The 12,009-nt window shown below is 45.6% G+C and overlaps 1 protein-coding gene across 1 annotated transcript in view; it reads right to left on the reverse strand.

The window, feature by feature from the left end:
- Positions 1–577, reverse strand: part of cog3 (component of oligomeric golgi complex 3) — a 51,055-nt gene extending 50,478 nt beyond the window's left edge. Inside the window, exon 1 of the mRNA XM_033032873.1 lies at positions 414–577. Within this exon, the coding sequence (XP_032888764.1) occupies positions 414–569 (156 nt within the window). The 5' untranslated portion in view covers positions 570–577. The remainder of the gene's footprint in view (positions 1–413) is intronic.
- Between the last annotated feature and the right edge of the window lie 11,432 nt (positions 578–12,009).

Here is a 12,009-nt window from a genome sequence, read left to right on the forward strand (position 1 = left end):
TATCGTGTTTGCAGAGGTTGGTGTTGTGGGTGTGTGGAAGCAAGGGGAGCAGGAAGAGAAAGAGGGCAGGGATGGACTGTGTGCCAACAACCGTCCCCATTCACAGAGTCCGCACCGAGGGCAGCCGCTCCCGTAGCCCCGGGTCCATAATCAAGGCCAGGCTGTGACACCGGGAGAGTGCCCATGGCTCCAGCTCTCCCCTCCCCCAGGCCCAACTCCGGCTACGTGGCAGCTGACCGGAGCCCTGCACAGGCGGAGCGGACGAGAGCAGCCGCAACGGCCCTTCGTCCCCAGGCACCGGCCCTTCCTCCCCCCCGTGCCCGGGGCTCCGCTGGGCAGTTCCCGCGGTCCCGGGCGCTGGTTGCACCGGGCCGAAGGCCTCACCCGGCCCGGGCCCGGCGCGCTGCACTCACCTCGGCCGGCAAGGGCGTGCTGTCAGCGGCGGGCCGGAGCTCGGCAACACTGCGCTGCTGGGTGTCGGTGAGCGGGGCGCTGGAGCCCGGGCCGCGCTCCCACAGCGCCAGCTGCTCCCGGCTCCGGGCCTCACTCACATCCGCCACCTCCGCCATTCTGTTCCGGGTCTCCCCGGGCCTGACCCCGGAAACACTGCCGCCGCCGCCGCCGCCGCCCCGCCCAATGTTGACCCTGGCATCAAGTCAACACAACGTGAGAGTGGTCGCAGGCATCAGGACAACATGGGAGACTAGGCCCTGGGCCCCAGAGACAACGCTCACCCCGGCATCAGGACAACACAACATGGCAGAGTGAGAACAATGAATCAAAGATATGCAAGAAAGTAACGATGATAAAGGAAACAGTCCATTGTAAGCTGTTTGTAGCAAAGATTATAGAGGAGCAAGATAGACCACTCCTCGAAAAACGCGTAGTATGACGTGTGTGATTGTCGACGCCATTTTTTGAGGCATTTTATTGGGCTTCCCCCACACTGTCATGGCGTCCTTATCTAAATCAAAGATCTTATAGCAGAGATCTTTGATCTAAATCTTCACATCACTGCTCTGCTATCAATTGTTCTAATCGTAAATCTAAACGACCAGACCTGTCATTCTTTAGGTTCCCCAATAAAAAAGAAAGGTGAGAAAATATTATTATTTTCAGTCGATATTCTGTCGTGAAAATGTTATTTTCTGTTCTCCCATCAACGGCCATTGGGAAACTAGGTTTGTCGGTACATTAGAAAGTTATTAGACTTATTTTTAATAGATCTTTACTTACCATAATAATAAAGACAATTTTAACACTTCTGTACGTTTTTGGTTTTGTTCTTGTAAGGGATTGGTCTCCAAAATATGGCCCGCGGGACACATTGGGCCCAGTGACCACGAGATTTTTCGAGCTCAGATTCAAGTCCGAGGACGCGGCGGCTGTTACCCGTTATATCCCTCGAATTGTCGAGACATCGCAAGCAAAGATCACAAGCCCGCCGTGAAGAAGGGTGCAATCAAAGATTATACAACTCTGCTCTTTCATCTTTGGGTGCAATGGTGGGCTGGGGGGTTCGGCGGCGGCGGCCGCAATCAAAGATACGAGAGGAGCTCTGCTCTATAATCTTTGGTCGGAATGGGACGGCTGCACGTTATAATGTGCTATCGTTCCACTCCCTCTCCCCCTTCTCCCCTTCTCCCTGTCCCCCTACTCCCTCTCCCCCCTTCTCCCTCTCCCCCTTCTCCCTCTCCCCCATCTCCCTCTCCCCCCTTCTCTCGATCTCTCTCTCCCCTCTCTTCTCTCGATCTCTCGCTCCCCTCTCTTCTCTCGATCTATCTGTCTCCCCTCTCTTCTCTCGATCTCTCTCTCCCTCTCTTCTCTCGATCTCTCTCTCTCTCTTCTCTCGATCTCCCTCCCTTCCCTCTCTCCCTCCCTTCCCTCTCTCCCTCCCTTACCTCTTCGTGAGAGTTGGCAGCTCTGCTATGCCTTGGGTCCAAAAGAGGATAGAAAGAAAATACTTAATGGTCTTTGTAAGAAGATTTTAATAAGCTCTTCTACATTTAAGGTAAATTGACATATTAGAGGCAAAAAGCATCTTCAATATACAGGTCTCCACACAACTGAAAACAATTGCATTTAAGTGATATATCATCCATTGTTCAGGCATGTAGTTATGATCATCTTTTTTCTTATTAGTTAATCCTAAATGATATCTCCTGTAATTTCAGATGTCAACAGTGGATCCAGAATACTCGTCGACAAGATCTCCTGCACCGAACTGCAGAGTATTTGTCAAATAACTGCCCTCTTATGTACATTGTGTGAAATTGTGATTTGTTAACTGCACAAAACTAATGCGGGGTGGGAGATTGCAACCTTCACGTGGTCCGCCCTGTTTCGACAAATGCAAACAACCTGGTGTGCACAGTCAAATAAGATCAAATAGAACAATTTGTACTACAACTTTAGGCTGTGCACGCCATACGCAAGAAGAAGAAGAAGTGTCAGAACGCAGTCTGAAGAAGGCTTCCGACCTGCAACGTCACCTATTCCTTTTCTCCAGAGATGCTGCCTGACCCACTGAGTTACTCCAGCATTTTGTGTCTATCTCTGTTTAGATTGGACTCGTGGGTGGAGATTGCGGCTGGTCTGGTGATCTAGAACAAGGGCCAAAGTCTCAGAATATGGGTAATGATATTTAGTAATGAGACAAGGAGCATTTTATTCACTCAAGGGCTGGGAATCTTGGAATTCTTGATCGCGTGAGATGGTGGAAGTCGAGTCCTTGAAAGGAGAGATATTTTTTTTCAAATACGAAAAGGATGAAGGATAATGGAGAGAATGTGGGAATAAGGTGTTGAGGTGCAGGATCAACAATAATCTTACTGATGGTGGTGTGAACTTAGATGGCTTATCCTTCTATTTCTTACAGAGATACAGCGCGGAAACAGGCCCTTTGGCCCACCGTGTCCGCAGTGACCAGCGATCCCCGCACACTAACACCATCATACACACACTAGGGACAATTTACACTTATACCAAGCCTACAAACCTGTATGTCTTTGGAGTGTGGGAGGAAACCGAAGATCTCGGAGAACACCCATTCAGTCACGGAGAGAACCTACCAACTCCGTACAGACAGCACCCACTGTAAGGCAGCAACTTTACCGCTGCACCACCATGCCGCCCTTAATCCACTAGGGCACTAGGTTACAATAAACTTCCTACATATTCCAGGAATGCATCTCATAAAAATGGGAGAGGTTTAAATGCATTGTAAAACCTACTCTCAGTTTCCTAGATCGGTATTGCTCTAATGGCCTCTTTGTATCATTTTCTTTGATTTAAACCATCCATTGTTCTGCATTTAGATTTTATTTTTTCCCCTGTGGATCACAAGGCACTGTTTGTTTCAGGGGTGACTCTAATCTCCAGCGTAATTTGACAAGACAGCCAAGAGGGCAAACACAGGCAGTTCAGAGCTGCTGCCTGTATCGCATGAGAGAACAAGAATGAGACCAACTTGTTTTTTGCAGATCATCAACCCCTGACTGATATCAATGCCGATGGTGACTCAAGGAGACTCAACCAGGTGGTGGTTTACAAAGGTCCATGCCCATTGTTCCTCATGGCATACCACCAGCCTCAACAGATCACCTAGTCATAGAGTCTCACAGTGTAGAAGCAGGCCCTTCAGCTCAACTTGCCCACGCTGGCCAACATGTCCCAACTACACTAGTCCCACATGCCTGCATTTGGCCCATACCCCTCTAAACCTGTCCTAACCATCAAATAACCTAACAGAACTGTCATATGAGGAAATATTTAAAAGACTAGGCTTGTATTCACTGGAATTTAGAAGGATGAGGGGGGATCTTATCATATTGTTTACAGTGTACTATGTTTACAGATTCTGTTGTGCTGCTGAAAGTAAGAATTTAATTGTTCTATCTGGGACAAGCTAGATGTAGGAAATTGTTCTACATGACAATAAAACACTCTTGTTAGATGCAGGGGATCTTATAGAAACATATAAATGAATAAAAGGACTGAACAAGCTAGATACAGGAAAAATGTTCCCAATGTTGGGCGAGTCCAGAACCAGGGGCCACAGTCTTAGAACAAAGGGGAGGCCATTTAAGACTGAGGTGAGAAAAAACTTTTTCACCCAGAGAGTTGTGAATTTGTGGAATTCCCTGCCACAGAGGGCAGTGGAGGCCAAATCACTGGGTGGATTTAAGAGAGAGTTAGATAGATCTCTAGGGGCTAGTGGAATCAAGGGATATGGGGAGAAGGCAGGCATGGGTTATCGATTGGGGCTGATCAGCCATGATCACAATGAATGGCGGTGCTGGCTCGAAGGGCCAAATGGCCTCCTGCACCTATTTTCTATGTTTCTAGAACACTCATTCAGCAATCCTCGAGCCCACCAGCTCATCCCGTAGTCAATTCATCAGCTTTTCCATAAGAACTTCCATCAGTTCTTCCAAAAGAATGACAATCAGACAATCTCGATTACCCTCAGCCCATCAAGTAGCCCCTTAATTCACCCAGAAGTCTGAACTATTGAATGCTCACTGCATCTCTTTCCATGTCGGCAAGTTAATACCCAGCTGCATGAACCATGTGAAAAGGGAATAAATAGATGCATGTGGTGCAGTGATTTGTGCAGCACTATAGGCCTGGAGACCAAGAGGAGTTCACCATTGAACGGAGTTTGAACGGGGGGCTTGAGGCCCCCGACCGAGGAAGAACAAAAGGAAGGGACTTGAACCTTATTTCGCCTTCCATCACAGTGAGGAATGTGTAGGAGTCACTGTGGTGAATGTCCGTATTAAAATGTGTTTTTGAGTGCTGTTGCTTTTAATTGTATGACTGACCTGGCCAATGAAATTCCTCGTATGTTGCAAAACATACTTGGCAAATAAAATCTGATTATGATTCTGAAAAGCCTTTCCCTTCCATACTCTTTCCTCTCTGATCTTTTTGCAGTTGACTGCCTTTCTGTACTTGTTGCAAGAGATTGTCGCGGCATCCAGCATCCTCGGAGAATGTAGAATTAAAGGCAGAGGCAATGCCAGTTTTAAAGATGGTTATTTGCCTCAAGATTGGATTATTGTATCTCCAGAACCTCCCCAGAGGTTCTGGGAGACACAAGGTTCAAGAGGGAACACAAAAAGCCTAATTAGGAAGAATATTAAGAGTAAGATTTGCAATTAAAATACTGTAATTGATGGAACCTTGCCTTTAAATTGGTTCTTGGATGAAACCCTGATGGTTCTCACATTGTCTCTTTAAATTTACTCTCCTTTTCACACTTGCATTAAAACACACAGCCACCGCCATTCACAGTGATACTGCCCGGCAGTCTCATAATTACAGTCAACACAGCCGCCTTGACAGCCACACAAAATGATGTAAATAAAAATTGTTTTCCTTGTTTAAGAAGTTCAATTTAGAATTATTTGAAATTGTGGGGGTTGGTACAAAATACTGCTGACCCACAAATGTGTTGCTATGAGACATTCACATTTAAAAAATCCATGTCTCAAAAAAAGCAAGAAGGTGCCCATGTTATTTGACCAACATATCAGATGAATTTAAATATGTAGGTATGTATGCATTAGTTTTGCTCCTAATTCCCTTTTCCAAATCATTAATATATATGGTAAACAGTTGCGGCCCCAACACCAAGCCTTGCGGCAAAAAAATCCAGAAGATTAGTCAAACATGATTTCCCTTTCATAAATCCATGTTGACTTGGACTAATTATTTTACTGCTATCCAAATGCCCCATTATTAAATCTTTAATAATTGACTCCAGCATCTTTCACACCACCAAAGTCGGGCTAACTGGTCTGTAATTCCCCGTTTTCTCTCACGCTCCTTTCTTGAAAAGTGGGATAGCATTAGCTATCCTCCAATCCACAGGAACTGATCGTAAATCTATTGATCGTTGGAAAATGATCATATGTATAAATATATATGTATGTGTATATATGCATGTATATGTATATATATATGCATGTATATGTGTATATATGTATGTATATATATGTGTGTATGTATGCATATAAATGTATCCATATGTATGTGTATACGTGTGTATGTATGTATGTGTGTATATATGTATGTATGTGCATAAATATATATATATGCATATATTTATTATTACTATATAATTATATATATAATTGCCTTTATGGTTTATGCACATCATCTTACAAGACAAATGAATTAATAGTGATTATTTAAATCAAAGTTGCTTCTGATCCATGAGAATAAACTTTATTATCTCTAACTTGCCTCTCACACACAGACACACATTCATATAAATATATAAAATATATATACGTTAAATTTAATTTTGTGCAGTGTGTGTTAAAGTAATACAAGGGAAACTGCACAATACAATGCAAGGGAAACTACGCAAAGGAGGGGGCTGTTCCCGCTACAAGATACTGGAGGATCTTTTCTTTGGATCAAAGATTATAGAGGAGCTCTATAATCTTTGCTTCGCGTGTCGCATTAAGAAATGGCGGCCGTGACGTTCCGTCACGTACTACACGTCAGTCCATTGGATTTCGGAGGAGTGGTCTATCTTGCTCTGCTATAGGATCTTTGGTTTGTAGGGTGAAAATGAGAAGCTGGTGCGACTTGAGTGGGAGGGAGGAATGCCGGGGCTACCTGATGTGAGAGAAATCAATATTCATACCATTGGGCTGTAAGCTTCCCAAACGAAATATGAGATGCTGTTCCTCCCATTTGTGTTTAGCCTCACTCTGACAATGGAGGAGACCGTGAACAGAAAGGTCTGTCTAGGAATGGGAAGGAGAATTAAAGTGTCCAGCCAGTGGGAAATCAGATAGGTTCAGGCGGGCTGAACGAAGGTGTTCCACGAAACGATCGTCCAGTTTGCGTTTGGTCTCACCGATGTATAAGAGCCCACATCTTGAACAACGGATACAGTAGATGAGGTTGGAGATGGTGCAAGTGAACCTCTGCCTAACCTGAAATGACTGTCAGGGTCCCTGGACAGAATCGAGGGAGGAGGTATAATGACAGGTGTTGCATCTTTTGCAGTTGCAGAGGAAAGGACCTGGTGAGGGGTGGTTTGGGTGGGAAGGGATGAGTAAACCAGTACGTTGTGGAGGGAACGGTCTCTGCGGAAGGCGGAAATGGGTGTAGTTGGGAAAATATGGCTAGTGGTGGGATCCCATTGGAGGTGGCGGAAATTTCAGAGGATTATGTGTTGTATGCGACGGCTGATGGGGCGGAAGGTAAGGAATATGAGGACTCTGTCTCTGTTGCGACTAGGGGGAGGCCAACAAGGGCGGAGCTGCAGGGTACTGAGGAGACACAAGTAAGGCCCCCCCCCCCCCCCCCCCCCCCGTTCCATAAAGAATGAGGACATCTTGGATGTTCCAGTATGGAACACCTCATCTTGGGCGCAGATGTGGCGTAGACGGAGGAATTGGGAGTGGGGGATAATCTTTGCAGGAAGCACGGTGGGAAGTGTAGTCGAGATAGTTGTGGGAGTACACCGACGAGACCAAATGCAGAATGGACGATTGTTTCGCGGAACACCTTCAATCAGCCCACGTGAACCGAACTGATCTCCCAGTTGCTGGACACTTTAATTCTCCTTCCCATTCCTACACAGACTTTTCTGTCTTTGATCCCCTCCATTGTCAGAATGAGGCTAAACAAAAATTGGAGGAACAGCATCTCATATTTCGCTTTGGCAGCTTACAACCCAGTGGCATGAATATTGATTCATCTCATTTCAGATAGCCCCGGCATTCCCCCTCTCTCTATCCCTCCCCCACAAAAGTCACACCAGCTTCTCATTTTCACCCTACAAACAGCTTTCAATGGTCTGTTCCCTTTATCATCGTTACTTTTTTGCATATTTTTCATTCATTGTTCTTTATCTCTCCACATCACCGTCTATATCTCTCGTTTTCCTTATCTAACCAGTCTGAAGAAGGGTCTTGACCCGAAACGTCACCCATTCCTTCCCTGCAGAGATACTGCCTGAGTTACTCCAGCGTTTTATGTCTATCTTCGGTTTAAACCAGCATCTGCAGTTCCTTCTTACACATGGTAGAGTGAGCCCCGGGATCAGGACAACACGACACAACATGGGAGAGTGATCAGGTCAACATCGGAGCTTCAGCCCCGGGAAAGGCAACATTGAACCCGGGTTCGGGAAGTGGCCCCAGCATTAACACTGGCCCTGGGATTAGAAATTGGTCAGGGGATAAAGAAACTGTCCCTGGGATAAGGAACACTGATACAGTGTGAACACACTCAGAAGCATTTACAGCGGCCAATTAACCGACCATGGTGCAGGTCTTTAGGATGTGGGAGGAAACCGGAGCATCATTGGGAAACCCACATTGTATTAGGGAGAATGTGCAAATTCCACACAGATAGTGACTGAGGTCAGGATTGGTGGAGACGGGAGGGTGGAGAAGGAATGGGTGACGTTTCGTGTCGAGACCATTCTTCTGACCTGAAGACTGAGTCTGAAGAGTCTCGACCCGAAACGCCACCCATTCCTTCTCTCCAGAGATGCTGCCTGTTCAGAGTGGGAGGAGATACAATTGTTTGTTGTCATGCACACTTGTCATCGGCCCGCCAGGTAATGTGTCCCCCCCCATGTTTTAAAAGTGATTTACCATGCCCCGAGCTGTCTTTCCCCACGGCCAGTGTGGGGGTGAATCACCCGGTGTGGGTATCAGGGTCCCAGGATCGGAGGGGTGGGGGAATCACCCTGGTGTGGGGGTGGGGGTGGGGTCCGATGGCGGTGCATCGCTGTCAGTGACTCTGGGTGGGCGGAGGGACCAGTCTGTCCTACACCTCCGCTCCACCTGACGCACTGCCCGTCACAGTGCGGCCGCACGGAGGAGATGAGGCGGGAGAGTGGGGGCCATTTTCCCACACAAGCTATAGGTGACTGGGCAATCTGAATCCAAGCACCAAGTTGTAAGCGGCCGAAGGTGTGCATCCCTCGGGACAGCCCTCACTCTCCCACGGCCAGCCTCCGCCTCGTCTCCCCTGTGCGGCCGCACTGACGAGCTATGGGTCGGGTGGAGTGGAAGTGTGGGACAATGTTCATCCCTCCACAGTGATGTGATGGACGCGGAGGTCTGTACCAATCGCTGACAAGTCCCGCCCCCCGGCAACGTCATGTCCGTTATTTGACTTTTTCGTTGAGCGGCATTCGGTTCGTCGGCTTGTAGGCGATGCTGCCTTTCGGGTAGGTGGCCTTTTGGCAGAGCGGCCATTCGGTAAGTTTGCTTTTAGCCGATGCAGCCTTTCGGTTAATTGGCTTTTAGGTGTCCCGCCCTTTTGGTTAGTTTGTATTTAGGCGTCCCACCCTTTCGGTTAGTTTGCATTTAGGCATCCCACCCTTTTGGTTAGTTGGCATTTCGGCTTTGTATGCTTTCGGTTATTTGGCATTTCGGCCTCGTTTCCATTCGGTTATTTGGCTTCCACTTTGGCTTCGGCTTCTCGTCCGTCGGCGCCACGTCCAGGTACCGAAGATTACATTGTTAAGACAGAATTGGAAATGTTGATCAACAGTTTATGATTGATAGAACCACAGGATGACATTAGTATTGTGTTAGTGACAAGAATGCTTTGAATGGGTATACTCTGTGATTTGTGTTAGACGTCATTGCTGTATAAATATGTCACTACGTTTCCAAAATACTATAAAAAGAAGCTGTATGTCTTTGTTCATTAGAGTGATGGCCCAGGAGGGTTAAGTATCAGCTGCATACTTGGCTTTGTATCCCCTGGCAATCTCGCCGGCTAAATAATCAGTAAAGCTTGTGTTGGTTTACTTAACATTGTGAGTTGTCTGTTTTAAGAAATGAACCTTAACATTGGCGTAGTCGGCTGGATTTCACTGGGACCATCAACAGATGACTGAGTAAGAGACCGTAGTTTGACCGGGATCGGATGGGGAGAAAAAAGTGCACTAGTCGAACCCCTTGAGACCGACCTCCCGAAGAAGCTCCCGGGAAAACTTAGTTCCCTCGTCGTAGGTTGATCTGGTGCCCTGCCGAAATCCTTAGATGCAGACAACGAAAGTAAGACCAACTGTATTGAGATTTTTGCTACTGGGAAAGTATTTGGTAAGAGAATTTGCTACTAGGAAAGTAGTTGGTAAGGTATTTTGCTACTAGGAGAGTAGTCGGCAATTACCTTTGCAAACTAAAAAAGTTTGTCGTTCACAAAGTAGCTGGGCTGAGAGAGTCTCGCAGCTGTGAGGAATAATCTGGATAAAAGTGACGGGGGAACGCCCGTATTTTGCTACTAGGAAAGTAGTCTGTGATTGGCTCTGCAGATAGAAAGCCCGTCATTCACAATTAAGAAAGCCTTAAAAGTGTTAAAAGATAATGGGTAACAATTTGGACTAAAGTGACAGGGGAACGCCTGTGCAACATATGTGTTATTCGAATCCTAAAAGTAAGATGAATCCTGGCCAGTAGGTAGAACGTAGAGACGATTAAAAGAGCAGAGATGATGATATGGGAAAGAGACGCAGGAAAGAAATGGAAAAAGAGAATTAAGGAATGGAAAGCGGAGACAGAGAAGAAGTATGAGGAGAGAGGGATAGAGTTAAGGAACAAGGATGGCACCATGAAAGGATGGAAAGTGTTACAGCTAGAATGCCAGTGGGCAGGGGAACGTGAAAATGGCTACGGTAGAGAGAAAAACTCTGATAAGAGTCCAGAAAACAAGCAATTAATGGTTTAGAACAAACCCGGTACCGGTAAGTCCTCTAGAGACCCATTGTCTGACATGACGACCCTGTTTATAGAAGAGGGGGAATGAAGGAATAAAGTCGTGAATAGATGTGTGGAGGTGGAGCCACTCAAGGTTATTTTATTTTCCTTTGTTCTTTGCAAATGCGTTAGTAATCTTTGAAAATTAAGTTTATTCTATGTTTTCTCTTAACTTTTAACAGAGGAGAGATGAAAAAATGTAAGTTGTTTGTTTTGTCTTATTGGTGTTTTAAGTCTGTTTTCTTCCTATTTTCTTATCTTTTGAATTGAGTTCAAAAAGAGACTTGGATGCCACACTGGCCATGTGTTAGATGAGATTGGATAAGCCAATATCTCAGTCCTAAATGGCCTATCCCTTATTCTTAAAGAGACTGTTTTCAAGTTTCCAGAATACCACTTGTGCCACAAGAGCGAGTGCTAGCATCTCAGTTATTGATCATCCATGTTATTAATTTGGATTTTTTTAAAAGAGCAAGATTATTTTATAGTCAAATTTGTTAGTAAGTGGTGATGACATAAGATTGCTTAGTGTAGGTTGACTGAGACAGAATTTGGCAGTTGGAGCATAATGTAGGAAAAAAATATATATTTTCATTTAGGGAGGAAGAATAAAAAAATAGGAATATTTAAACTTTAGAATGGAGCTGTGCAAGGGGATCTGGGTGTCTTTGTAGTTGAAAAATGAAGTTAACTTGCTTGATTTAAAAAAAAAGTGGATCAGGCAGCATTTCAGGAGAACATTTCAGGTCAAGTTAAGTCCATGTCAAAAAGAAAGGATGAGCAAGTTGGACTGTGCTCTGTGGAGTTTAGAAGGATGGGAGGAGATGTAAATAAAGCATAGATTGAAGGGCCTGTCCCACTTGGGCGACATTTTCAGCGACAGCGTGGTCGGGGCGTGACGAGGGGTGAAGCCCAATTTTTGTCTTGTTGAAGTTTATTGGAGTTGATGTAAGAAACATAGAAAATAGGTGCAGGAGTAGGCCATTCGGCCCTTCAAGCCTGCACCGCCATTCAATATGATCATGGCTGATCATCCAACAATGTTTCTTTTAGAATGCAAATGAGGAGCCAGGTTTCCTGTTTCCTGTCTTAAATGTATGGAGGGAAGCTTGTAACGTGTTTGTGCTAATTGATTACATCAGACCATAGCTTACAAAGAAGGGAGAAAAATCACTATGGGAAGTAAATGTTGAGAGATAGAGTAGATTGGGGAGGAGAAACATATTTGGACAATTGCAGACAAAAAGATCAACTATCCCTG

This window comes from Amblyraja radiata, chromosome 14 (assembly GCF_010909765.2).
Source record: "Amblyraja radiata isolate CabotCenter1 chromosome 14, sAmbRad1.1.pri, whole genome shotgun sequence".
Taxonomy (NCBI): domain Eukaryota; kingdom Metazoa; phylum Chordata; class Chondrichthyes; order Rajiformes; family Rajidae; genus Amblyraja; species Amblyraja radiata.